The 21294-nt window shown below is 56.1% G+C and overlaps 2 protein-coding genes across 26 annotated transcripts in view; one reads left to right on the top strand and one right to left on the bottom strand.

The window, feature by feature from the left end:
• Window positions 1-18760, top strand: part of LOC100674267 (bifunctional peptidase and (3S)-lysyl hydroxylase JMJD7) — a 29483-nt gene extending 10723 nt beyond the window's left edge. For 2 of the 12 annotated variants that reach the window (XM_064292136.1, XM_064292137.1), the window contains 25 exons: window positions 1738-2147; window positions 3414-3567; window positions 3643-3896; window positions 4279-4335; window positions 5170-5265; window positions 5470-5546; window positions 8966-9038; window positions 9312-9448; window positions 9553-9684; window positions 10728-10768; window positions 10949-10991; window positions 11329-11383; window positions 11653-11783; window positions 12024-12107; window positions 12349-12386; window positions 13292-13427; window positions 14325-14461; window positions 14790-15012; window positions 15153-15270; window positions 15614-15751; window positions 15907-16011; window positions 16211-16390; window positions 16698-16864; window positions 18180-18366; window positions 18495-18760. In XM_064292136.1, coding sequence (XP_064148206.1) covers window positions 2138-2147; window positions 3414-3567; window positions 3643-3896; window positions 4279-4335; window positions 5170-5265; window positions 5470-5546; window positions 8966-9038; window positions 9312-9448; window positions 9553-9684; window positions 10728-10768; window positions 10949-10991; window positions 11329-11383; window positions 11653-11783; window positions 12024-12107; window positions 12349-12386; window positions 13292-13427; window positions 14325-14461; window positions 14790-15012; window positions 15153-15270; window positions 15614-15751; window positions 15907-16011; window positions 16211-16390; window positions 16698-16864; window positions 18180-18366; window positions 18495-18760 — 3039 coding nt within the window. In that variant the 5' untranslated portion in view covers window positions 1738-2137. Of the gene's footprint in view, window positions 1-1734; window positions 2148-2173; window positions 2300-3413; window positions 3568-3642; window positions 3897-4278; window positions 4336-5085; window positions 5266-5469; window positions 5547-5785; window positions 5946-6063; window positions 7759-8965; window positions 9039-9311; window positions 9449-9552; window positions 9685-10727; window positions 10769-10948; window positions 10992-11328; window positions 11384-11652; window positions 11784-12023; window positions 12108-12348; window positions 12387-13291; window positions 13428-14324; window positions 14462-14789; window positions 15013-15152; window positions 15271-15613; window positions 15752-15906; window positions 16012-16210; window positions 16391-16697; window positions 16865-18179; window positions 18367-18494 lie in introns of those variants that run through there. The other 10 variants (XM_064292133.1, XM_064292138.1, XM_064292135.1 and 7 more) reach the window with 9 other exon arrangements.
• Window positions 18761-19795: 1035 nt separating this feature from the next.
• Window positions 19796-21294, bottom strand: part of SPTBN5 (spectrin beta, non-erythrocytic 5) — a 64345-nt gene continuing 62846 nt past the window's right edge. For 11 of the 14 annotated variants that reach the window (XM_064292124.1, XM_064292127.1, XM_064292118.1 and 8 more), the window contains 2 exons: window positions 20993-21084; window positions 19796-19909 (listed from right to left, as the gene is read on the bottom strand). In XM_064292124.1, the coding sequence (XP_064148194.1) occupies window positions 21000-21084 (85 nt within the window). In that variant the 3' untranslated portion in view covers window positions 19796-19909; window positions 20993-20999. Of the gene's footprint in view, window positions 19910-20992; window positions 21085-21294 lie in introns of those variants that run through there. The other 3 variants (XM_064292129.1, XM_064292121.1, XM_064292128.1) reach the window with 2 other exon arrangements.

The following is a 21294-nucleotide window of genomic DNA, read 5'->3' as shown; positions in this document are numbered from 1 at the left end:
CATTCCCACCAGCAGTGTATAAGTGTTCCAGTCTCTCCACAGTCTCTCCAACATTTATTATTTTGAATTCTTTGGATTAATGCCAGCCTTGTTGGAGTGAGATGGAATCTCATTGTAGTTGTGGTTTGCATTTCTCTAATGGCTAATGATCCTGAGTATTTCCTCATGTGTCTGTTAGCTACCTGAACGTCTTCTTTAGTGAAGTGTCGGTTAATATCTTTTGCCCATTTTTTAATTGAGTTATTTGTCTTTTTGTGGTTGAGTTTTTGCAGTATCATGTAGATTTTAGAGATCAGGTGCTGATCGGAAATGTCATAGCTAAAAACTTTTTCCCAGTCTGTAGGTAATCTTTTTACTCTTTTCGTGAAGTCTTTGGATGAGCAGAGGTGTTTGATTTTTCGGAGCTCCCAGTTACCTAGTTTCTCTTCTGCGTTGTTAGTAACGTTTTGTATACTGTTTATGCCGCGTATTAGGGCTCCCAACGTCCCTATTTTTCCTTCCACGATCTTTATCATTTTATATTTTATATTTAGGCCTTTAATCCATTTTGAGTTTGTTTTTGTGCATGGCGTGAGGTATGGGTCTTGTTTCATTTTTTTGGATATCCAGTTATGCCAGCACCATTTGTTAAAAAGACTGTCTTTTCCCCATTTAACTGTTTTGGGGCCTTTGTCAAGTATCAACAGCTCACATGTGGCTGGATTTATGTCCGGATTCTCAATTCTGTTCCATTGGTCTATGTATCTGTTGTAGTACCAGTACCAGGCTGTTTTGATTACTGTAGCAGTATAATACGTTCTAAAATCAGGTAAAGTAAGGCCTCCCGCTTTATTCTTTTTCAGTAATGCTTTCCTTATCCGGGGCCTCTTTCCCTTCCATATGAAGTTGATGATTTGTTTCTCCATCTCATTAAACAATGTCATTGGAATTTAGATTGGAATTGCATTAAATCTATAGATTGCTTTTGATAGAATAGACATTTTTACAATGTTAAGTCTTCCTATCCATGAACAAGGTATGTTTTTCTACTTACGTAGGTCTCTTTTGGCTTCTTGCAGAAGTGTTTTGTAGTTTTCTTTGTATAAGTCTTTTACATCTCTGGTAAGATTTATTCCTAAGTATTTCATCTTCTTGGGGGCTACTGTAAATGGCATTGATTTGGTGATTTCCTCTTCGATGTTCTTTTTGTTGGTGTAGAGGAATCCAACTGATTTTTGTATGTTTATCTTGTATCCCAGTACTCTGCTGAACCCTTCTATTAGTTTCAGTAGTTTTCTGGAGGATTCCTTAGGGTTTTCTGTGTATAAGATCATGCCATCTGCAAATAGAGATACTTATACTTCTTTCTTACCAATCTGGATGCCATTTCTTTCTTTATCTAGCCTAATTGCTCTGGCTAGGACCTCCAATCCTGGAAGAGTTTTAAAGTGCCTAGTAGTGAAAGCCTAGATTGCCTTGAAGAGACTGTTGGTGGAATTATGGACATCAAAGACAATTCTGGCAAGGACTAAGAGGGAGGTGAGGAGATCGGTTAACACTGGAGATGGTGTAGACGGTGAAAAGCAGCAGCAGAAAAATGGCAGCAGCAGAATCAGGAGACCAGCGAGAGACAGCCCTGGAGATGACCCACAGGGCCAGGGGGCTGAGTGCCTTTGCGCAGGAGGCTTTCTGTAGAGTAGGGTGCCTCCAGGCACTTGTCGGAGGAGCTAAAGAGCTTTGGAACACTTGCCCCAGCAGGACAAATGCAGGCTGTGACGCCCAAGGGACCAAGAGGCCAAGGAACCAGGAAACAGAAGCTGCAGAGACAAAGAACACAGGAAGCAGAGCTGCCTCAGTCTCAAAGCATGGAGTAGCCGCTCAGATGGACTAGGAGAATGGTGCACCCAAAGCCAAGGGAGCAGAGTTGCCATTCCTGTGGGCCTGGAAGGTGGATCTGAAGCCCAGGACTGAGGGGCCTCCACATAGAATCTGGACAGTGTTTCCAATACCTAGAGTCGGGAAGACAGGGAAATCATATCAGATGACAAAATGGTGGACAATCATACAATACTGGGAGTCATGGACTAGCCAAGTTGACAGATAATTTTGGGGGATACAGTTCAATCCATGACTGTCGCCATGAGTTGGAACTGACTTGATGGCAACTGGTTTGTTTTTGTCTTTTTTTAAATAGAGATTGTCCTCAGGGGTGGGGGGAAGTTTACAAGTTAAAGAGGGAAGTCAGGAAAGGAAACCTCACTGAGGTGACATTTGAGTGAAGACCCGAAGGAGTTAACTTGAATGTGGAGAAAAGGAGAGGGTAGGTTTGAGAGAGATTTGAAGGTAGAATCAGTGGGACTTAGAAACAACCAATAGGATAACAAGAGTGAGGGAGAAGGACATATCAAAAATAAGTGATTTTTATTGAGGGTGATTTGGGGCTGCTACAGACATCCACACAGGTGGGTGCTGTGCACTACGGTTCCTAAAGCCCAAGGGTTTCCTATGATAGCCTGCCCCCCACCTAGGTTGTAAGTGTTTTGAGGTGACACCTCCACACTGGCCAAGCCAGGCGCTAAGCACATTCCACAGTATTCAGTAAATCTTCACGATTGGAGGGTGTTCTGGGGCCATGCCTCACCCAGACCAGCCCATGACCTTGGGCCTCAGCTGTACTCCTTCTGGAGCTCCCTGTACTGCTCCAGTGCCTGCTTTTCCTAATGGCACTGGGAGGTTGGCCACTCCAGGTGGGGGAAGCTAAGGGTCCACTGGGCATGGTCTGACCTGGCCACTGAAGATTTGGGTTATGGGCTGAGCAGGAGCCGTGTTCTCGTGGGTTCTTATGGTCCAGAGTGGACTGTTTGTGTGTGCTTCATGCTTTCTCCTTTAACTTCCCCTCATATATGATTCCTAGTTGTCTGGGGTCCCTTGTCACCAATGAGCATGGGCCAGTGACATGGTGTGGCCTGCCCAGGGAGGGTGTCTACACGAATGGTAGGGCAGGCTGGGTGCCGAGGGAGGGCATCTGCACAGGTGTGGGGCAGGGGGTGGGCACCCACAGATGGCATCTACACGGGCATGGGGCAGGGGCTGGGCACCCAGGGAGGGCATCTACGCAGGCATGGGGCAGGGGCTGAGCACCCATGGACAGCGTCTACGCGGGCATGGGGCAGGGGCTGGGCACCCACGGACGGCGTCTACACGGGCGTGGGGCTGGGGCTAGGCACCAATGGACGGCGTCTATGCGGGCGTGGGCCAGGGGCTGGGCACCAACGGACGGCGTCTACATAGGCACGCAGCAGGGCCTGGGTGCCCAGGGAGGGCGTCTGCATGGGCGTGGGGCAGGGGCTGGGCACCCAGGGAGGGCGTGCACATGGATGGTAGGGCAGGGGCTGGGTGCTGCTGGTGTCAGCAGCTGTCTGCCCCTCTCTCAGAGCTCAGTGTGCCTCTGGCTGTGCCCTACCTGGATGAGCCACCCACTCCGCTCCACTTCTACCGGGACTGGGTCTGTCCCAACAGGCCCTGCATCATCCGCAATGCTCTGCAGCACTGGCCCGCCCTCCACAAGTGGTCGCTCCCCTACCTGAGGTGGGCTGTCCTGTGGTGGGGTGGCAGGTGGTGCTTTGTGGCATCTGGGCATGGCCTGAGTGTCCATTCCTCTAGGGCCACAGTAGGCTCCACAGAGGTGAGTGTGGCTGTGACCCCAGATGGCTACGCAGATGCTGTGCGGGGAGACCGCTTCGTGATGCCCGCCGAGCTCCGCCTTCCCCTGAGCAGCGTGCTAGATGTGCTGGAGGGCTCGGCCCAGCACCCTGGAGTCCTCTATGTGCAGAAGCAGTGCTCCAACCTGCCCAACGAGTTGCCCCAGCTGCTGTCTGACCTGGAGCCTCATGTGCCCTGGGCCTCTGAGGCGCTGGGTGAGTGGAGGAGGCAGGGGCAAGGGGTGGTCCCTGACCCACTGTGAAGGAAGGGGTCAGCCCTGGTTGTTCTCTCCTTTTGCTGAAGACTTGGCCTGCACTGTTGGCCCCACAGGCTCAAGTGCTACCCACTAAACACTCAGATCCTTAGGCCTTGACGTGAGAGCAGAGAAACTGCTGGAAACTGTCGTGCCTGCTTCTGCCTCAGGGAGGGTGGGCCCCTTCCCCAAGCTCTGCAAACTGCTGCCTCTTCTCCCCGACTCTTCTGTGGGGCCCCTTTGCTCCTGCCCGGTTTTTTGCCCCAACATCCCTGTAGGGTGGTTATCCCCAGCCTGGACTTCAGGGGATGCCCTCTCCTAACCTTCTTCCCTCTGGCCTGCAGGAAAGATGCCTGATGCTGTGAACTTCTGGCTGGGGGAGGCAGCTGCAGTGACATCTTGTAGGTGTTAGAGAATACAGGATGGGGGAGGGAAGATGAGACCAAGAGTGGGAGGCTGGGCTGAGGAAAGTGGGACCAACTGTCCTCCAAGATGTCTCCTGGGATTCTGGGACTCGGGCACCATAAAGAGTCTGCCCAACAAGCTGAGGTAGGGTGGGGTGGCATTGAGGTGGGGTGCACTGGTTCTTCTAGGTCCCTAGAAAGCTCTCAGAAGGTCAGCCAGGTCGGGAGGTGAACGTTGACGAACCTCACTTGCTGGAATTCACCTCCTGGTGCAGATGAACCCAGGGCCAGGTGACTGCCAAGTCCCTGGCAGCTGACATCTAAAGTGCCTGGCAACGCTTCGGCTTCACCTTGAGTCTGCCTTGACTTTGTTGTTGTTGTCGTTGTTGAGAATACACACAGCAAAATACCAATTCAACAGTTTCTCCATGTACAATTCAGTGACATTGAGTACACTCTTTGAGTTGTGCAACCATTCTTACCCTTCTCTTCCAAGTAATTCCTCCACAATTAACATGAACTCACTGCCCCCTAAATTTCCTGTCTAATCTTTCTAGATGCTGTTGTCAGTGTGATCCCCTGTAGATGGATCTTAAAATAGCACAGTGCTCAAGGCAGACATTCTTTACTAGTTAAGCTGAACCGTTGTTCGGTTTAAGAAGACTCCAGGGGGATATTTTTGGTTTAAGGTTTAAAGATTATTTTAGGGCATGCTTTGATCTGTGATGTGCTATTTTACATCATCAGCTGTCTTGAGGCACAAGGCTCGGAGCGGGTGAATTGCCCCCTGCCCCTCATACCCTGCCCACGGGGCCTTCTTTATGTTGGCAGTACACAAGGACCACTATGAGAACCTCTATTGTGTTGTCTCAGGAGAGAAGCACTTCCTGTTACATCCGCCCAGTGACCGGCCCTTCATCCCCTACGGTAGGGGACGTAACCTGCTGGGGAGCAGGTGACCCGAGCTAGAAGGAGGGAGGGTAGCGAGGGCCTGTAGTATGGACACAGCGTCTCCTTCACTAGGACCCTGACATTGCCCTTGTGGCCCGGGAGCCAGTGGGAGTGGCCGGAGTGGGGTGGGGGGCTGGAAGCACTGTCTGCTGAGGTCCCCCACTCTTCCTCTGGCTTCAGAGCTGTACACGCCAGCAACCTACCAGCTCACTGAGGAGGGCACCTTTGAGGTGGTGGATGAAGAGGCCGTGGAGAAGGTGTGTCTTGTTCCTGGGCCCCAGGGAGGGGTGAGCCTTACATCTTGAGGGGGAGGGCAAGAGCCTGGGCTCTGAGAAGGAGGCCCAAAAGATCTGGGAAGTGGCATCTTCCTCTGAAAAATCCCGAAATCTAGGACTTCCCAATACTGAATGGAGCGGAGACTGTGGGACTTATCTTTGGAAAAGACAGAGTCTGAGGGGGCCTTGGGGCCTATTCCCTGGCCCTGCTGTCTCCCCAGGTGCCCTGGATCCCACTAGATCCCTTGGCGCCAGATCTGGCCCAGTACCCTGGGTACAGACGGACACAGGCCCTTCGCTGCACCGTGCGGGCCGGTGAGATGCTCTACTTGCCAGCCCTGTGGTTCCACCACGTCCAGCAGTCCCACGGCTGCATTGCGGGTGAGGAGCAGCACGGCCTTAGCCCACCAGGGCCTCTGGGCAGGGTCGGCTGCAGTGGCTCTTGGGTAGAAGGGTTACAAGAAGGAGCCTCCCACTCACGCCCTCGTTCTCCCCACAGTGAATTTCTGGTATGACATGGAGTATGACCTCAAGTACAGTTATTTCCAGCTGCTCGACTCCCTCACCAAGGCCTCAGGCCTCGACTAGTGGAGCCCCAGTGAATGTTGCCACCCACAGCTCAGGGAACAGTCAGGCCCCTCCAGGGCCAGGTCACCCTGGAAGCTCTCTGCGCCACCGGCTGCATGCCCAGGGTCTGGCTTGGGTTGGAATTAGCTTTGGGAACTCTTGGGTGAGATCAGGAGGACCAGGAAGTGCCAGGCAGGCCTGGCAAGGGTTCCCAGGAAGTTGCCACAGAGGGAGCCATTTCCTGGTGAGGCAGTGGCCCGTCACTGGGAGGGGTGAGGTTTCCAGCCCAGCACCGCCTCTTGGCAGGTCGGTGGCCTTGGCAAACTACTGTGTCTCAGAGCTTTGGTGTCCTTGTCCATAAAATGGAGATAATAATGGTCCTACCTCACAGGCTGTTATGGGCCCTGGAGGTGGTGTCTGTAAGGCCCCAGCATGGGCCAGACCTGCAAGGAGGAAATATATAATAAAAGGTAGTGATTCATAAGTTGTGACACTCCAAGTTGCCTTTTGTGATCTGCTGAGGGTTTGAAGATTCAGGCAAAAATTCCAGAATGTCCCTAATGGAGGGCGAGGGCCTGGTCCAGACCTTGTCACCTCTCTGTCTATGACACCCACTTCTTCCTTGGACCAGAAGCAGACCCTCATGTCTGCCATTGTAGCGCTTTGGCTTGGCCTGTTGGACTCAGGGCCTGTAAAGCTGCCCCTAGCTTTGCCCTGGCCTTGTTTGCTTTCCTCCCCCAGCTCCAGGGCACCCGACGGGGTTGGTGCCCTGGAGTAACCCACTGTATCACCCACAAGCACGGGTAGGAGAGGACAGAAGCACCTAGCCCTCCTGGGCTGTTCTGTGGAAGGAGTTGGTCTCCTCACTTGACTGTCCCTCCCCCCACAAACCAGGCCTTTGAGACATAAAAGTCCCCTGCCCCCTGAGTGCTAACCCTGTGGCCTCAGCCCTGGCATTCCGTACCCAACTCCGAGGGTGGAGGCAGTCCAGCACCTGGCTTTGAAGGCGGGTTTATGTAACAAAGCCACTCCCCTGCCAGCTGGTGGTAGGGCCCGGGGCACTCCTCTCAGATTGGCCCAGTGCTTCAGTCAAGACTGGGCATTCCTGTCATACTGGTACCAGTAGGTTATGAAAGATGCTGCTGATGGGGGACTCAGCTCTTCTGTTTGCCCTGCTCTGGAAGCCCACCCCTGCTTTCCAGACCTCAGTTGCTCCTAAGGCCACACCTTCCTTTTCCTTCTCCTCAGCACCTGACTTCAAGCTCCCCAGGGAGCCTTCCTCCTCTAGGTCAGGGCTGGGAGGTCGGCCACGAGGGGAAGGCCCAGATGCCATTGGCTGGTAGAGGTGGGTCTTCCAGAGATCTGGGGTGGGGTGAGGAGACACTGAGCCTACACACCAGGTATCAGTGCCTCTAGTATAGGCTGAGGTGCCGAGGTGCCTCATTTCCTGGACAGGTAGCTGGTCCAGGAGTGGGTGTGGGGCGTGGATGAAGTAGAAGAGGCAGGTGGGAGGGACCAGGGAGGAGCTCCCAGCCAGCTGGATGTTGGTTAAAAATCTGACAGTCCTCGGCCCAGCAGCCACCGTCTGCCATTCCTGACCCCTCGGACTCCCGGCCTCATGGCTCTGGTAAGGCTGGCAGGGCACTGGGCCCCACTCTGACCCTGGCCCCCACCCAAACCAAGAACCAACCCCACTGCCGTCGAGTCGATTCCCGCTCCTAGCGATCCTATAGGACAGAGTAGAACTGCCCCATAGAGTTTCCAAGGAGCGCCTAGTTAATGCCGTTTCTCAGGAGGGGCTGGAGCTGCGGTCTCCTCCAGATATGCAGGGGTGTTTGCCAGCCTTGGGCCAGGGCAGTGAGCAGAAGCCAGGGAAGGGGCAGGGTCCTGGGCTGGGGATCTGTCCTGAGTTCTTCCTGCCCTAGCAGTGGGCTCCACGCAGCTCCCACACTGTGGGAGGCTCCCAGCTGCTCTCATGGGGCTGCTCTGCTGCTCCCTCTGGCTCAGTGGCTTGGGGTGTGGGGGTCCAGGGCTGACATTGACAGGTGGGCTTCCTGGACTCCATCCGTCAAGGCCTTCCTGTGATAAGGCTGGAGGGCAAAGAGGGACCAGTTGGCACAGGGTTCCCTGCCCCAGCATGCCTGGCGGGGGCTACGTCGCAGAGCCCAGGGGTGGTTTTGGTTGGAGCCTCCTGGGGACCATGTTTATCTTGACTCATAGAACATGGAGGGGCTAGGATTTGGCAACCTGGGGACTGTCTGAGCTGGTAACTGCTGAACTAGCCTAGCAGAGAGCTCATTTCCAGAATTGTCTCCTGCCCAGGGGTGGAGGGTACAGGGAGCAGGGCCTCAGGCCCCGACAGGCCTTTTCCTCTCCTTCTGTGATCTGGGGCTGTGGGGTAGGAAGACCAAAGGAAACTGTGCCTAAGAGATGGAAGCAGGTGAGTGTGGGGGTTGGAAGCACAACTCAAGCTAGCCTGCCAGGGTTCTAATCCTCGCTCTGGACCTTGGGCAAGTTACTATTTAACCTTTCTGTGCCTCGTCTTCCTTAGGAGGCTTATCATAATAAACAGTATCCGTGCCCAGGGTTGTTGTGATGGCTGAGTTTACGTATGTAAAGGCTTGGCACAGAAGCTGGCCCAGGGTGTTAAGTAAGTTATTATAGAAATGCCCTATCTCTTCTAGATTCAGGATTCTGATGGGGCAGGGGCGGGGCTGTGGCTGGCGGCCGTGGTCCTTCTGGTGCAGGGTTAGGCCCCAGAGTTGCCCCAGCCTCCCCTCAGCCTTTGGCTCCGTCAGCCTGCAGCAAGCCCTTCCCTTCTCCCGCCTCTGCAGGCCAAGGTGCCCGGGACCTGCCTGCTCACCATTCGTGTCCTGCAGGCCCATGGCCTGCCCTCCAGGGACCTAGGTGAGCCTGGGCCGAGGGAGAATGCTTCTGCAGCTGGATTCAGAGTAGCACAGGGGCTGTGGGCAGAGATGCAGGCAGGGCCTGCAGGGGCCCTGGGAGGAGGGTGTGGAGGGGAGGGACTGAGGGGACGTGGAGGTCGGGGCTCTGCCTCTGCTCCTGCCTGAGCCTCCATCCACGTGGGTCTTCAGGGCTCTCTGTGATGGTGGAGTCTGAGAGGCCGGGGTTGGGAGGAGCTCTCAGCCATTGCTGGGCACTCACTCCTTCTCCCTGCAGTGACCCCCCCTGACTGCTATGTGACTCTGTGGCTGCCCACGGCCTCCAGCCACAGGCTCCGGACACGCACTGTCAGGAACTGCGGAAGCCCCATTTGGAATCAGAGCTTTCATTTCTGGATCCACAGCCAGCTCAAGGTGGGCCTGCCTCCACACGGCCCTGCCCACTGCCTGCCTGCCCCTCTGCTCATCTCCCTTCCACCGAGCCTTCCTGCAACCCTCTCACTCTCTTCCCCTTCCAGAACATGGTGGAGCTGAACGTCTTTGACCAGGACCTGCTGACCGAAGATGACCCGGTGTTGTCAGTGCTGTTTGACGTGGGGACTCTGCGGGCTGGGGAGCTCCAGCGCCAGAGCTTCTCGCTGAGCCCTCAGGCAGGACTGGGTTCAGGGCAGCTGAGGGCGCTGGGGCGTCGGCACCAGGAAAGGGAGGAGCTTTGGAGGGAGAGCTGTGTAAATGCCCCTCTTCTTCAGAGAGCTTCCCTGGCCCCCCAGAGGCCTATGCCAGCCAGAGCTGTCCATTCTGACCATTTCTCGGCCCTAACCAAAGGGTCGGCAGTTCGAATCCACCAGGCGCTCTTTGGAAACTCTATGAGGCAGTTCTACTCTGTCCTGTAGGGTCGCTATGAGTCGGAATCGACTCAACGGCACTGGTTTTTTTTTGGAAGCCCAGGGGCAGCTTTCTTGGAGCAGTCCAGAGAGCGTGGGCAGAGCATCCTCAGGATGTACGGTGATCTTTCCCCTCCACCCCTTCTTACTGAAGCCTCAGCACCCCTAGTTGGTGTCTGGGTCGGAATCTACACACACATGTTCATATACAATACTCTCACACGTACACAATACTCACACATGTATTTACATACACGCAAATACTCAGACACACCATACACACTTAAATACATACTCAGATACATGTGCACACTGAAGACACACAGCCATGCACACATACACAAACACATGCACACATACTCAGACACACACACAGATATAATACACAAATTCACATAATCACAGATACACTCAGACACACCCATACCCACTCGAACACACACATGCACATCCATGCACACATACTAAAACACACACCCATACACACATACTCAGACACATGCACACTCAGACACACACATATACATGCTCAGATGCAGGAGGCATACACTCACACTCACACATACACACGCATACACGCCCAGTCACACATAATGCTCATACGTACACACACAGATACACACACACTCAGACGTGCACACATACTCAGACACATTCACATATACACACACAGACATACAGCCATACAAACTCACACGTAAATGCACTCATACACGCACATATACACTCAAACACACACACCCATACACACATGCACACACATTCACACCCCTTCTCACCCTTTCTAACTTGCTTCTTTCTCTCTCCAGAGCGAGCAGCGACTGGAAGTTGAATTTTGGCTGCAGAGTCGGTGAGCCAGGGGCCGTGGGGGAATTGTGGGGTGGAAGTGCTTCCTTCTGGGAAAGACAGAGCCCAGTGCTCCCAGAGCTGACACTTTCCCTGGGGGACACTCGGAGGTCAGGGAGGACTACCTAGGCCTCCTAGGGGTGAGAGCCCGGACTCCCGCTGAAGCTCACGGGGCTCTTTCCAGGATAGACGGTGCGGAGCAGCTCATCAGCAATGGTATCCTGGTGGTGAGTCTGGGACAGTGCTCAGTGGTAGACTGAGTGTTCCTAGCGAACCCCTCCCTCAGGCCATCTGCTTGCCCTCCCTCCAGGTCTGAGGCCTGCCTGGGTCAGGGGTAGAGCTGAGTTTGGGGGAGCTTGGGATTTCCAAAAAAAAAAAAAAAAAAATTTTTTTTTTTTTTTTTGGGATTTCAGTTCCTCAAGGGGATAGAATCTCAAGAACTGTCCAGTAACTTGGGGCTGGGGTAATGAAGTGCTGCGGAGCAAGAATCAGGGTGCTGGGCGGGGGTGGGAGCCCCTGAGCTGGGGCGGCATCTGAGGTCTGAGGGCTGTCTTCACAACTCAGGCCTGGGAGCTCTCCTGCTTGCATGTGCGACTGGAGGAGGCAGGGGACCAGACGGGTGAGTCCCCAACCCACTGGGACAGCCCTGGCCCTCAGCCATGGTCTCCTCCTTTCTAAGCTGCCCGCCCTGGAGGGAGCCTTACACAAGCCACCTTCAGCTCCCAGAGGCGGGAGTAGAGGTTGGGGGTGAAGCTGTCCTGGGGCTCCCCAGGATGAGCTTTTCCTCTTAGTCCTTCTCAGAGGGTCTGTGCCTGGGCCAGAGGGGAGAGAGCCACCCCTGTGCAGGGATCCCTTTCCCACCCTCTCTGCCTTGGTTCCTGTCTCCAGAGTCAGAGGGCAAAGTTCAGCTTGTGGTTCCTGGGTCCTGTGAGGGTCCACAGGAGGCCTCCGTGGGCACTGGCTCCTTCTGCTTCCATTTCCCAACCCGCTGGGAGCAAGAGCTGAGTATCCATCTGCAGGTAGTGTGCTGTGCTCTCATGGGGTGGGTCCAGAACCTTCCACCTGACTTCCCTAGGCACTTCTTCCAGCCTGTCCCTCCCTCTGCTCACCCTCTGAGGCCTCTCCCTACCAGCGTCAGGCCCCCAGGGAAGAGTGTGGAATAGATGTCTGCCACTCCTCACTTGGGGGGGAATTGGTGACGGCCTTGCTAGGCGTGGAACCACAGAGACTGTCAGGTCTCCCTCTTTTGCCCCCTGTAGGATGCCCCCCAGGAGCAACTGAAGGTGCCACTGAGGGCCCTGCCTCCAGGCCAGCTTGTGAGGCTTGTCTTCCCTACGTCCCAGGTACTGGTCACCCAGAGGAAGAGCACTGGATGCGGGGACAGGGCTGGGCCTCAGCCTCTCCTCAGGCTATGCCCTGGACAAGCCCGGGGCCCAGCTGGGTGCGGGGCATCCCTGTGGAGATGATTGGGGGCCTGAGGGAGGCTCATGGAGACATCCCGGGGCTGTGGCCAGGGCCGGGCAGAGGGAGTGCAGTTGGGATGGGGGTGGCCAGCCTTTGTGACTGAGCATTCATGGTTTTCAGAAGCCCCTGCTGAAGGTGGAGCTGAGAAAGGAAGAAGGGTGAGAGGCTGGGTTGGGGGTGGGAAAGGCCATCTGGGAAAGCCGCCAGGGAGTGGGCAGGATGCTGGGCAGGCCTGGGAGCGAGGGGGAGAGATGGGCTGGCCCAGGGGTTTGCTCACAGGAAGGAGCACACAGTCCCGGGAGGGTGCTCAGAATATAAAGGTGCTTCTCCTTCCGACTTGTGGGTCTGCTTTCACCACAGGGGTGTGTGCCTTGCCCAGAGCCTGGCATTTGGGAGGCACTTGATGAATGTTTGGCTGGACAGGGAGTCACAGTGATGAAAGAAGACTCTGGGCAGGACCCAACGCCTGGTCGATCCCACATCCAAGCCTTAGCTTCTCCTCCTTAGCCTGCCAAGTCTGAAAATGCCTACAGAGGGTGTGGAAAGGTTGAGAATACCATGGTAGAAGGCACAGAGAAGGCAAGGAGAGCAAGAGGGAAGAGGGGAGATTGCTCACCTTGGGGTGGAAGCTGTGTGGATGAACCTTAAATGACCTTCGCGAAATAAGACGATTGCCCACTCTGGCCGTCCATGCGTTTGGGAGAGTAAGAATCACAGACTTAAAGGCATTTGTTCCTTCTTTTCCATGCCCTTTGTAGGCATTTTCAGTCTTGGGAGGGCAAGGGGGAGAAGCTGAGGCTAGGACGTGGGATCGACAAGGTGTCGGGTCCTGCCCAGGGTCTTCTTTAGTCACCGCGACTCCCTGTCCTGCCGTGTTCCCAAGTGTATCTGTGTGGGTCTGAGCACACCTTCTCCCCCTCACCCTCCACAGGTGTTAAGCTTCAGGGTCTGAGGACACAGGAGTGAGGGGAGGGCTGGGTGAAGGCAGGAGAGGAGAGATGGAAATGGGATCTTCTCTGATGAGGCTGAGTGCGGCCTCATGGTCCCTCCCTTCCTGCCCCAGACCAGGGGAGCTGGCTGTGCGGCTGGGCTGCGGGCCCTGCACCGAGGAGCAGGCCTTCCTGAGCAGGAGGAAGCAGGTGGTGGCCAGGGCACTGCAGCAGGCCCTGCAGCTGGAGGGCGACCTGCAGGAGGACGAGGTCTGGGGGCTGGGTTGGAGGGTGGGGATCCCAGGCCCTGCAGCTGGAGGGCAACCTGCAGGAGGACGAGGTCTGGGGGCTGGGTTGGAGGGTGGGGATCCCAGGCCCTGCAGCTGGAGGGCGACCTGCAGGAGGATGAGGTCTGGGGGCTGGGTTGGAGGGTGGGAATCCCAGGCCCTGCAGCTGGAGGGCAACCTGCAGGAGGACGAGGTCTGGGGGCTGGGCTGGAGAGTGGGGGTCCAGAGCTTGCTTGGGCCCAGTGCCTAGTGCTTGGTGCCAAACTGGTTGGGCCTCCATCTGTTCCATAACTAGACCAAGGCTGGTGCCTAGCCAGGTTCGTGCCTGCCTCTCATCTACCTGCCCAAGCTCTGCTTCCCTCTCCCTTGATGTTATCAAGCCCCCTCCCCACCTTGGGTAGCTTTCTTCTCTGTTTCTTGGCCCCAGGCTTGGTCCAGGTTTTAAAACTGGGCCCCACCTAATGGATCAGTGGACGCCTGGCATGAGGGCTATCTGCTTGCTGGGCTGTTCCCTGGGGAAATGACCTCTCCTTGCAAAAGGGGAAGGGTTGGCTCTATGGAGGGCCTTTGAGGTGGCCCTGGGCTTCTAGAAAGTGATCTCCATCCACCTTAGGGGCCGAGGGTGAGGAGATGAGGCCTGGACTCATCTGGTCAGTTCTTCCTGGAGTTCTCAAAACCCGAGAAGACCAACCCTGGTGAAGGTTCTGATAACACTCTCCTCAGCTGGACTGACTCAGACCTGGTCCAAGGCCCTGACCAGCCTTCGACCAGCTGTGGCTGTGGGGAGAGCTGCGTGGCCACTTGACTTGCCATGCTCTCTTCCTGCAGCTTGGCCACCCCCCGCTCTAAGTCCCTAAGGCCTCTCTGACCTTTCTTCCAGGTCCCAGTGGTAGCTGTTATGGCCACTGGTGGAGGGATCCGGGCAATGACCTCCCTATATGGGCAGTTGGCTGGCCTGAGGGAGCTGGGCCTCTTGGATTGCATCTCTTATATCACGGGAGTCTCGGGCTCCACCTGGTGAGCAGGTTGGGTGCAGGAGCCTGGGGGTGGTGAGTTGGGTTGTGGCGGGGTTGTGTGTGGTAAGGCTCTCTTAGGCACCCTTGGCCTTTCTGACCAGACTGGAAAGGCTGGGAGAATGCATCTGGCCAGGGAGGAATGTCCTCCAGGGTCCTTTGGGACTTGCTATCCCAGTTGAGAGTTGGCCTCAGCCTGGAAGACTTCCTTGGAAGGTGTCCACCAGGCTGCTGTCCTGGAATAGAAAGTCCAAGGGGTGTGAGGTCTGGATGGAGTCCTTGAGTAGCAGACACCTGTCCCCCCACCCCCCCCACCCCCCGGCTCTGCTTAGGACCTTGGCCAACCTCTATGAGGATCCAGAGTGGTCTCAGAAGGACCTGGCTGGACCCATTGAGTTGCTAAAGACCCAGGTGACCAAGAGCAAGCTGGGCGTGCTGGCCCCCAGCCAACTGCAGCGGTACGAGCAGGAGCTGACTGAGCGAGCTCGCCTGGGCTACCCGGCCTGCTTCACCAACCTATGGGCCCTCATCAACGAGGCGCTGCTGCACGACGGGGTACAGGAGGGGGCTGCCTGTGGGGTGGGGCAGCGCCAGGCCAGGCCTGGAGGAGGGGAGCAGCACGGGGCAGCAGGGGTGGGGAGGCCTCTGGGTACCAGGAAAGCATAGGCTTAGGTTCACATCATCTTTCCGCCCAGCCCTATGACCACAAACTTTCGGATCAGCGGGAGGCCCTGCGTCACGGCCAGAACCCTCTGCCCATCTACTGTGCCCTCAACACCAAGGAGCAGAGCCTGTCCACCTTTGAATTTGGGGGTGAGTAGCCAGGGAGCTGAGGCCTGTGTTCCTGCAGTTGGCAGAGAGGCAGGTAGCAGGGCCTCTATGTAGAAGGAGCTGTTTTACACCCACCTCCCTACATTCTGGCCCAGGTCCCATGAATCCAGAGACTGTCAACCCTAACCCCAACCCACAGTCACTTGGGCCTTTAAGAGAGAGGGACCAAGGCCCTCAGGCCCCACGCCCACAGTCCTAGCAAGCAAGGCTTAAGCCTCCTTCCCACCAGGCTGCCCTGCATGGAACCCGTGTGGGTGGGCTGGTGCCTGAGGGTGCTCACGTTTGGGCCCCAAGGCTGAGATGAGAATGTGTGGCCTCCTTGCAGAGTGGTGTGAGTTCTCCCCCTACGAGGTCGGCTTCCCCAAGTACGGGGCCTTCATCCCTGCTGAGCTCTTCGGCTCTGAGTTCTTCATGGGACGGTTGATGAAGCAGCTCCCTGAGTCCCGCATCTGTTTCCTGGAAGGTGAGGGCATCTGGAAGGCTGGAGAAGCTAGGGCCTGCGGGGAGGATGGGTCTGGGGGCTCTGTCACTGAGACATTTCCTTGGTCCAGGATGGGCAGTGGAAGGGTCAGGTCGTGACAGGGATGGGGGCTCTCCCCCTTGTGTTCACTTTCCCAGGTCTCTGGACCAACCTGTATGCAGCCAACCTCCAGGACAGCTTATACTGGTCCTCAGATCCCAGCCAGTTCTGGGACCGCTGGGCTCAGAATCAGGCCAGCCTGGGTAGGTGCTTGGGCTCCTTCGTCAGGATACAAAGGAGCAGCCAGTTGGGGCTGTGTTGGTGGTAGTGGGTGGCTCCCAGGCCTTTGGGGGTCTCAGCTGTTCCACCTCCAGGGTCACTGGCCAGAGAGGATGGAATAAAGGTCCAGTGGTCCCCATTTATTGAAGGCTATCCCATTGCCCCCCACTCTTCTGACTACAGACAAGGAGCAGGTCCCCATCCTGAAGATAGAAGACCCACCTAGCATGACTGGAAGGATAGCAGCGTTTTTCACTGACCTCCTGACTTGGCGCCCACTTGCCCAGGTCACCCACAACTTCCTGCATGGCCTCCATTTCCACAAAGACTATTTTCAGCACCCTCACTTCTCCACCTGGAAAGGTCTCTGCTTTTCTTCCCGGCCCCAGCTCCCCAAAGCCTTGGGTTTCAGGTCCCGGCACCCTCACTCTCTGCTCCCCACCCCATCCCCCTTCGCACCAGACTTTCTGAGATGGTTGGGATGGAGCTCCTGATCTAAGGCCTCTTCGTTCTGCCAGTAGGGGCAGCTTCCGCAGGAGGGAGCAAGTGCCAGGGGGCAGAGTCTCTTTCTAGCAGCAGCAAGCAAATTGCCCTTGGCCAGAGGAAACTGGTGTCCTCAGCATCGGTCACAATTGCTTATTCTCCCACCCTACCCCCCAAACCTTTCCAGCCACCAAACTGGACGGGCTTCCTAACCAGCTGACACCCATGGAGCCTCACCTTTGCCTGCTGGATGTCGGCTACTTTGTCAACACCAGCTGCCCGCCCCTCCTGCAGCCCACACGGGATGTGGACCTCATCCTTTCATTTGACTACAACCTCCAAGGAGCCTTTCAGGTGCGACAAGCGGCAGGAGCTCCCGCCAGACGGAGGAGTGGCACTCGGGCTGGGCAGGCTGGGAGGTGGTGGGCAGCCCCAGGCCTGGCCTGTCCTCACTGGCCTGCCCACTGCCTCCTGGCCCCTGGGGAAACCCACTGAAGCTTCCCTGAGGAGCTGTGATCATGACCCCAGGGGACCAGAACACTGGGTTTTATTCATTCACCACCAGGGGAACTTCTTCTGCTCCAGGAAGCTGGGGTAATGGGGAAGCTGCCTCCCATATGTATATCTGGGTCCCCTGTGCTGCACCTGCACCCTGGCTGGTGGTAGACCTCTGGGACCCCTGCTTTTAATTTCTGTGTTGATCTAGCGAGAGGTTTTGCCTCCCAATTTCAGACCCCAATGACCGTTAACAGCCCAGTTTGGTGGAACCCTGAGCAGCTGCAACAGAAGGACTGTGCAGGCCTAGAGCCTTTCTCCTCAGTCTGGCCTGGCTCTGTCAGGTCCACTGGAGTCTTTGATGTGGCCATCAGGCACTGAGTCTGTGTGTCTTTAGCAGCCAGGTGTTGAGGACATAGGAAGTCTGTAGCCATCCCTGTGATGCCCAGTGCTGTCCTAGGGTCAGCGTCACCCAGTGACGTAACTCATGGTGTCATCCCACCCATGGACCTCCTCCCGTACCAGACCACAGAATCCTTAGTAATGTGTTTTGTACTGTTACTCATAAACCGTAATTTCCATATATCACTTTTTCTTTTCTTTTAATTACTAATTCATTCTCAGAAAGTTCCTGATACCAAACCAAACCAAACCCATTGCTGTTGAGTCGATTCCAACTCATAGTGACCCTACAGGGCAGAGTAGAAATACCCCATAGGGTTTTCAAGGAGCATCTGGTGGATTCGAACTGTCAGCCTTTTGGTTAGCAGCCAATCTCTTAACATAGGTTCACAAATCCTAATTAGCACAATATTGTAGCTAAAACACCAGGAAGTTTGACAGAATCAGGGACTGTAAAAACACTGGCAGCAAAGAAAACAACAGCATGTGCTTGTAACCGCGTGATTCGGGGCAGCACTGTAACTGGACAACAAGAACAGCTCCGACCAGAGCGCGTTAGAAGGCTCAGGAGTAAGTTAGCACAGAGTTCTGGCTTTGTAAGCGTATTGATGCATGTAAGCTGGGCTTACAAATGTCTTTGTTACAATTAACTACAAGGATATGTGTCAGTCATTTTGGTGTCACCCTCTCTGACAGTGTCACCTGGTGCAGTCTGCAACCCCCGCACCCCCCTGGTGACGCCACTGCTGACGCCTTTTCTGTTTCCCTGCAGCAGCTGCAGCTTGTCAGCCGGTTCTGCCAGGAGCAGGGGATCCCGTTCCCGCCTGTCTCCCCGAGCCCGGAGGAGGAGTATCAGCCTCGGGAGTGCCATGAGTTCTCGGACCCCCACCGCCCTGAGGCCCCCATCATCCTGCACTTCCCACTGGTCAACGACTCCTTCCGGGAGCACTCGGCCCCCGGTGAGCCACCATACCGCCCCCCCACCTCACCCTCCTGGTGGCCTGGCCGCTGTCCCTTGTTCCACTTCCCCCACCCCTCCACCCCAGTGCCATCCCCTCCATGGCCAGGCTGCACTCTCTCTGCACAGGGGTCCGGAGGACACCGGAGGAGGAGGAGGCAGGGCAGGTGAACCTATCTCCATCCGACTCCCCCTACCACTACACGAAGGTGACCTACAGCCAGGAGAACGTCGACAAGCTGCTCGGCCTGACGTACTACAACATCTGCAACAACCGTGAGCTGCTCCTGGCAGCCCTGCGTGAGGCCATGCAGCGGAGAAGGCAGCGCAGGCTGCGTGGCCCGAGTGACAGCTCACTGCCTGGCCGCCCCAGCGGCTCTGTGCCACCCGAGTGACAGCTTACCGCAGGTCTGCCTGGCTGCCCCAGAGGCTCCAGAGCTGTCCCCAAGTGCTCTGGAGCCTCTGGGGGCTCTACCGAGGTGTAAGTGCAGGATATCGGGGATGTGATGTGGGGCTAAAGCTGCCAGCAGCCCTGTCTCAGAGCCTGGTCTGAGCACCCGGCCCCCAGCAGGCTGAGGCCTTTAAACAGAGGGCCTGGGCCCCTCCCTCTTCCTGGAGGCCAGGAGTGAGACCCAGCCACCTGACAGCTGCTGCTACGGGTACAGCTGAGCCCTGGTCCCCACGGAGCGGGCCAGAGTGGGCCACTTCAAGCATGGAGAAGATGTGGCGTGCAAGGGTGGAGATCAGAGCAGTAATGACTGTACTAGTTAGTGGAAGTGTTCCAAGCCCACGCCCCGTGTTTCTTCTCCCTCCTTCCTGCCATGAGGAGCTGTACAAGTGCAGGAGTGCACTTTATGCATCACAGAGCCTCATACAAACGTGCAGCCTTGTCTGAGCTCATCTGTCATTGCTACTAAGCGGGGCGTGTCACTAAAGGCTCTTGTTGGACATTGCAAAGACTGGTTTAGAAAACAAACCAACGAAATGTCTCCCCAGGCACTGTGAAGGGCTGGCCAGTCAGCGTAGGCTTCCCCTGAGGAGCTGGGCATCCGGTTCATGTCCATGTCTCCCTGCACCTGGTGCCGCACTTTCCAAGCAGAAGTGGCTGTTAGAGGGGGCCAGTTTGGCCCGAAGGTCTCTGTCACTGTAACCCTGGCCCTACCCAAAGGAGCAGACTCACAGGCAATGACCCCCAACATGCCTGTCCTCTTTGCCAGGCAGGGACCTTGGGGTGAGGCCAAGGACTCAGTCAAAGGACTGCTTCCTGCCTCGCAGCTGGGATGGCCAAACTCGGGGCCAGACAAGCCCAGAGAAGGGGACCAGCGTGATGGCATAATTTCAGCAGGCTATGACGTTGGAGGGCTCGACTCCTAACAGGGAGCTGTCTGACCCATAAGCTGGTCCTGGGGCCTGGCCTGGCTTTGGACAGCACCTGGGTCTGGGGTTATGCCTGTAGCTGAGTCTTGTTCGGGTCTCCTAGAGGCTGTCTTTGTTTGTAGCCTTGGGGTTTGGTGCCAGCTCAGGATTTGCTTCTGGGCCCATACCTGTCGGAAGAACAGGAAGGCAGAGTGAATTTAGGGCCCAGCCACCCTGGAATCCTCTCCAGGCACACATTCCCCAGCCTTCTGGCCTCCTGTGCAACACCCCACTTCTAGCCTTGATGTGTGGAGTGGGTACTAGGAACACACAGTTGTGCGAGGTGGGTGGGTGGGAGATAACTGCCTTGATTCTCATGACCCAGCTCTCTACGTTGTCCACCGTAGCCCAGCAACTCTCAGGCCATGCACTGGGCACAGGGTGAGGGTCATGGGGCAGAAGAAATGCCTGCTCTGGTAGCCTCAGAAGCCAGCAAGGCCTCGTTCAGCAACACATCACCTGATTTACATCGTGGAACCTGTGGGCCACGTAGGAGTGTGCATGGAAGTGGCTAATTATACCAGAGGCCGTGATCACAGCTGCCTCTTCTGGGGTATGTGTGTGTGTGAGAGATAGAGCTTGAGGAAGAGAAAGTATCTCCATGACCACGGCTGCCTCTTCGGGTGTGTGTGGGTGGGTGGGTGGGTGGGTGGGTGGCTTGTCATTGGCCTGGGGGACCCTGTGAAGGCTTCACCGCTATTTTCTTGCCTCCAGTCCCTTCCCTGTTTTCATCCAACCCCAAATGTCCCCTTGTCCAGAGATCCCCGATGCCCACCAGTAGGAAAGAGCTGCAGTGAGGTGGTTGAGCATCCAAATGATGCCGGGATCTAGAAGAGGCAGAAGAACCCAAACGAGAGCGATTTGTTCCTATGCTTTAGCCCACACCTCTCCCCAGTCTTGGCATTTCCTTGCCCCTGGTCTGGTCATGTTAGCTCTGCCATGTGTGGACACTGACTTCCGGCTCTCATCTATGACCATAAGGCTCCCTTTGCCCCTTGGAGGGGGACTGGGTCTTTGGACAGGGAAAGCAGGAAGGAACTGCACAGAGAGCAGGGGTATGAGCAAGGGATGGGGAGGCAGCTACCCGCAAACAAATGTCCTGTCTTGGAAGAGAAGGCAGGCCAAAGGGTGCAGAATGTGTGGGTCCCAGGTAGACACACCTGAGCAAGCTTTCCAGGAATGTGCAAAGGGAGGCCCAAGCTGCCCCTTACCACGGGTCTAGCTGGAGTGGGGAAGGCGTTCAGAGTCGTGTGCAGTTTCCTCAGCAGGACCAGTCTGAGGGAACTTGAAGGGCTGTGTGGATCTGTCGATACGTGCACACACACACACACACTCATAAGGGGGAGGCAGGCAGGGCCCATGTGGAATGAGCCCCTGGGCAGCGAAGGGAGCCTCCTGGCCCAGAACCAGTTGTCCCGGCTGAGAGTGAAGAGGGGTTAGCACCAAGGGGGGTGGGTATTAGGGCTTTCTGTGTCCCAGGGGTGATGGAAGGTGTCACATGTGGAAATCGCCC

This window comes from Loxodonta africana, chromosome 10 (assembly GCF_030014295.1).
Source record: "Loxodonta africana isolate mLoxAfr1 chromosome 10, mLoxAfr1.hap2, whole genome shotgun sequence".
Lineage (NCBI taxonomy): Eukaryota > Metazoa > Chordata > Mammalia > Proboscidea > Elephantidae > Loxodonta > Loxodonta africana.
Note: the sequence above shows the minus strand (reverse complement) of the source record. Positions and strands in the feature narration are given on the sequence as shown.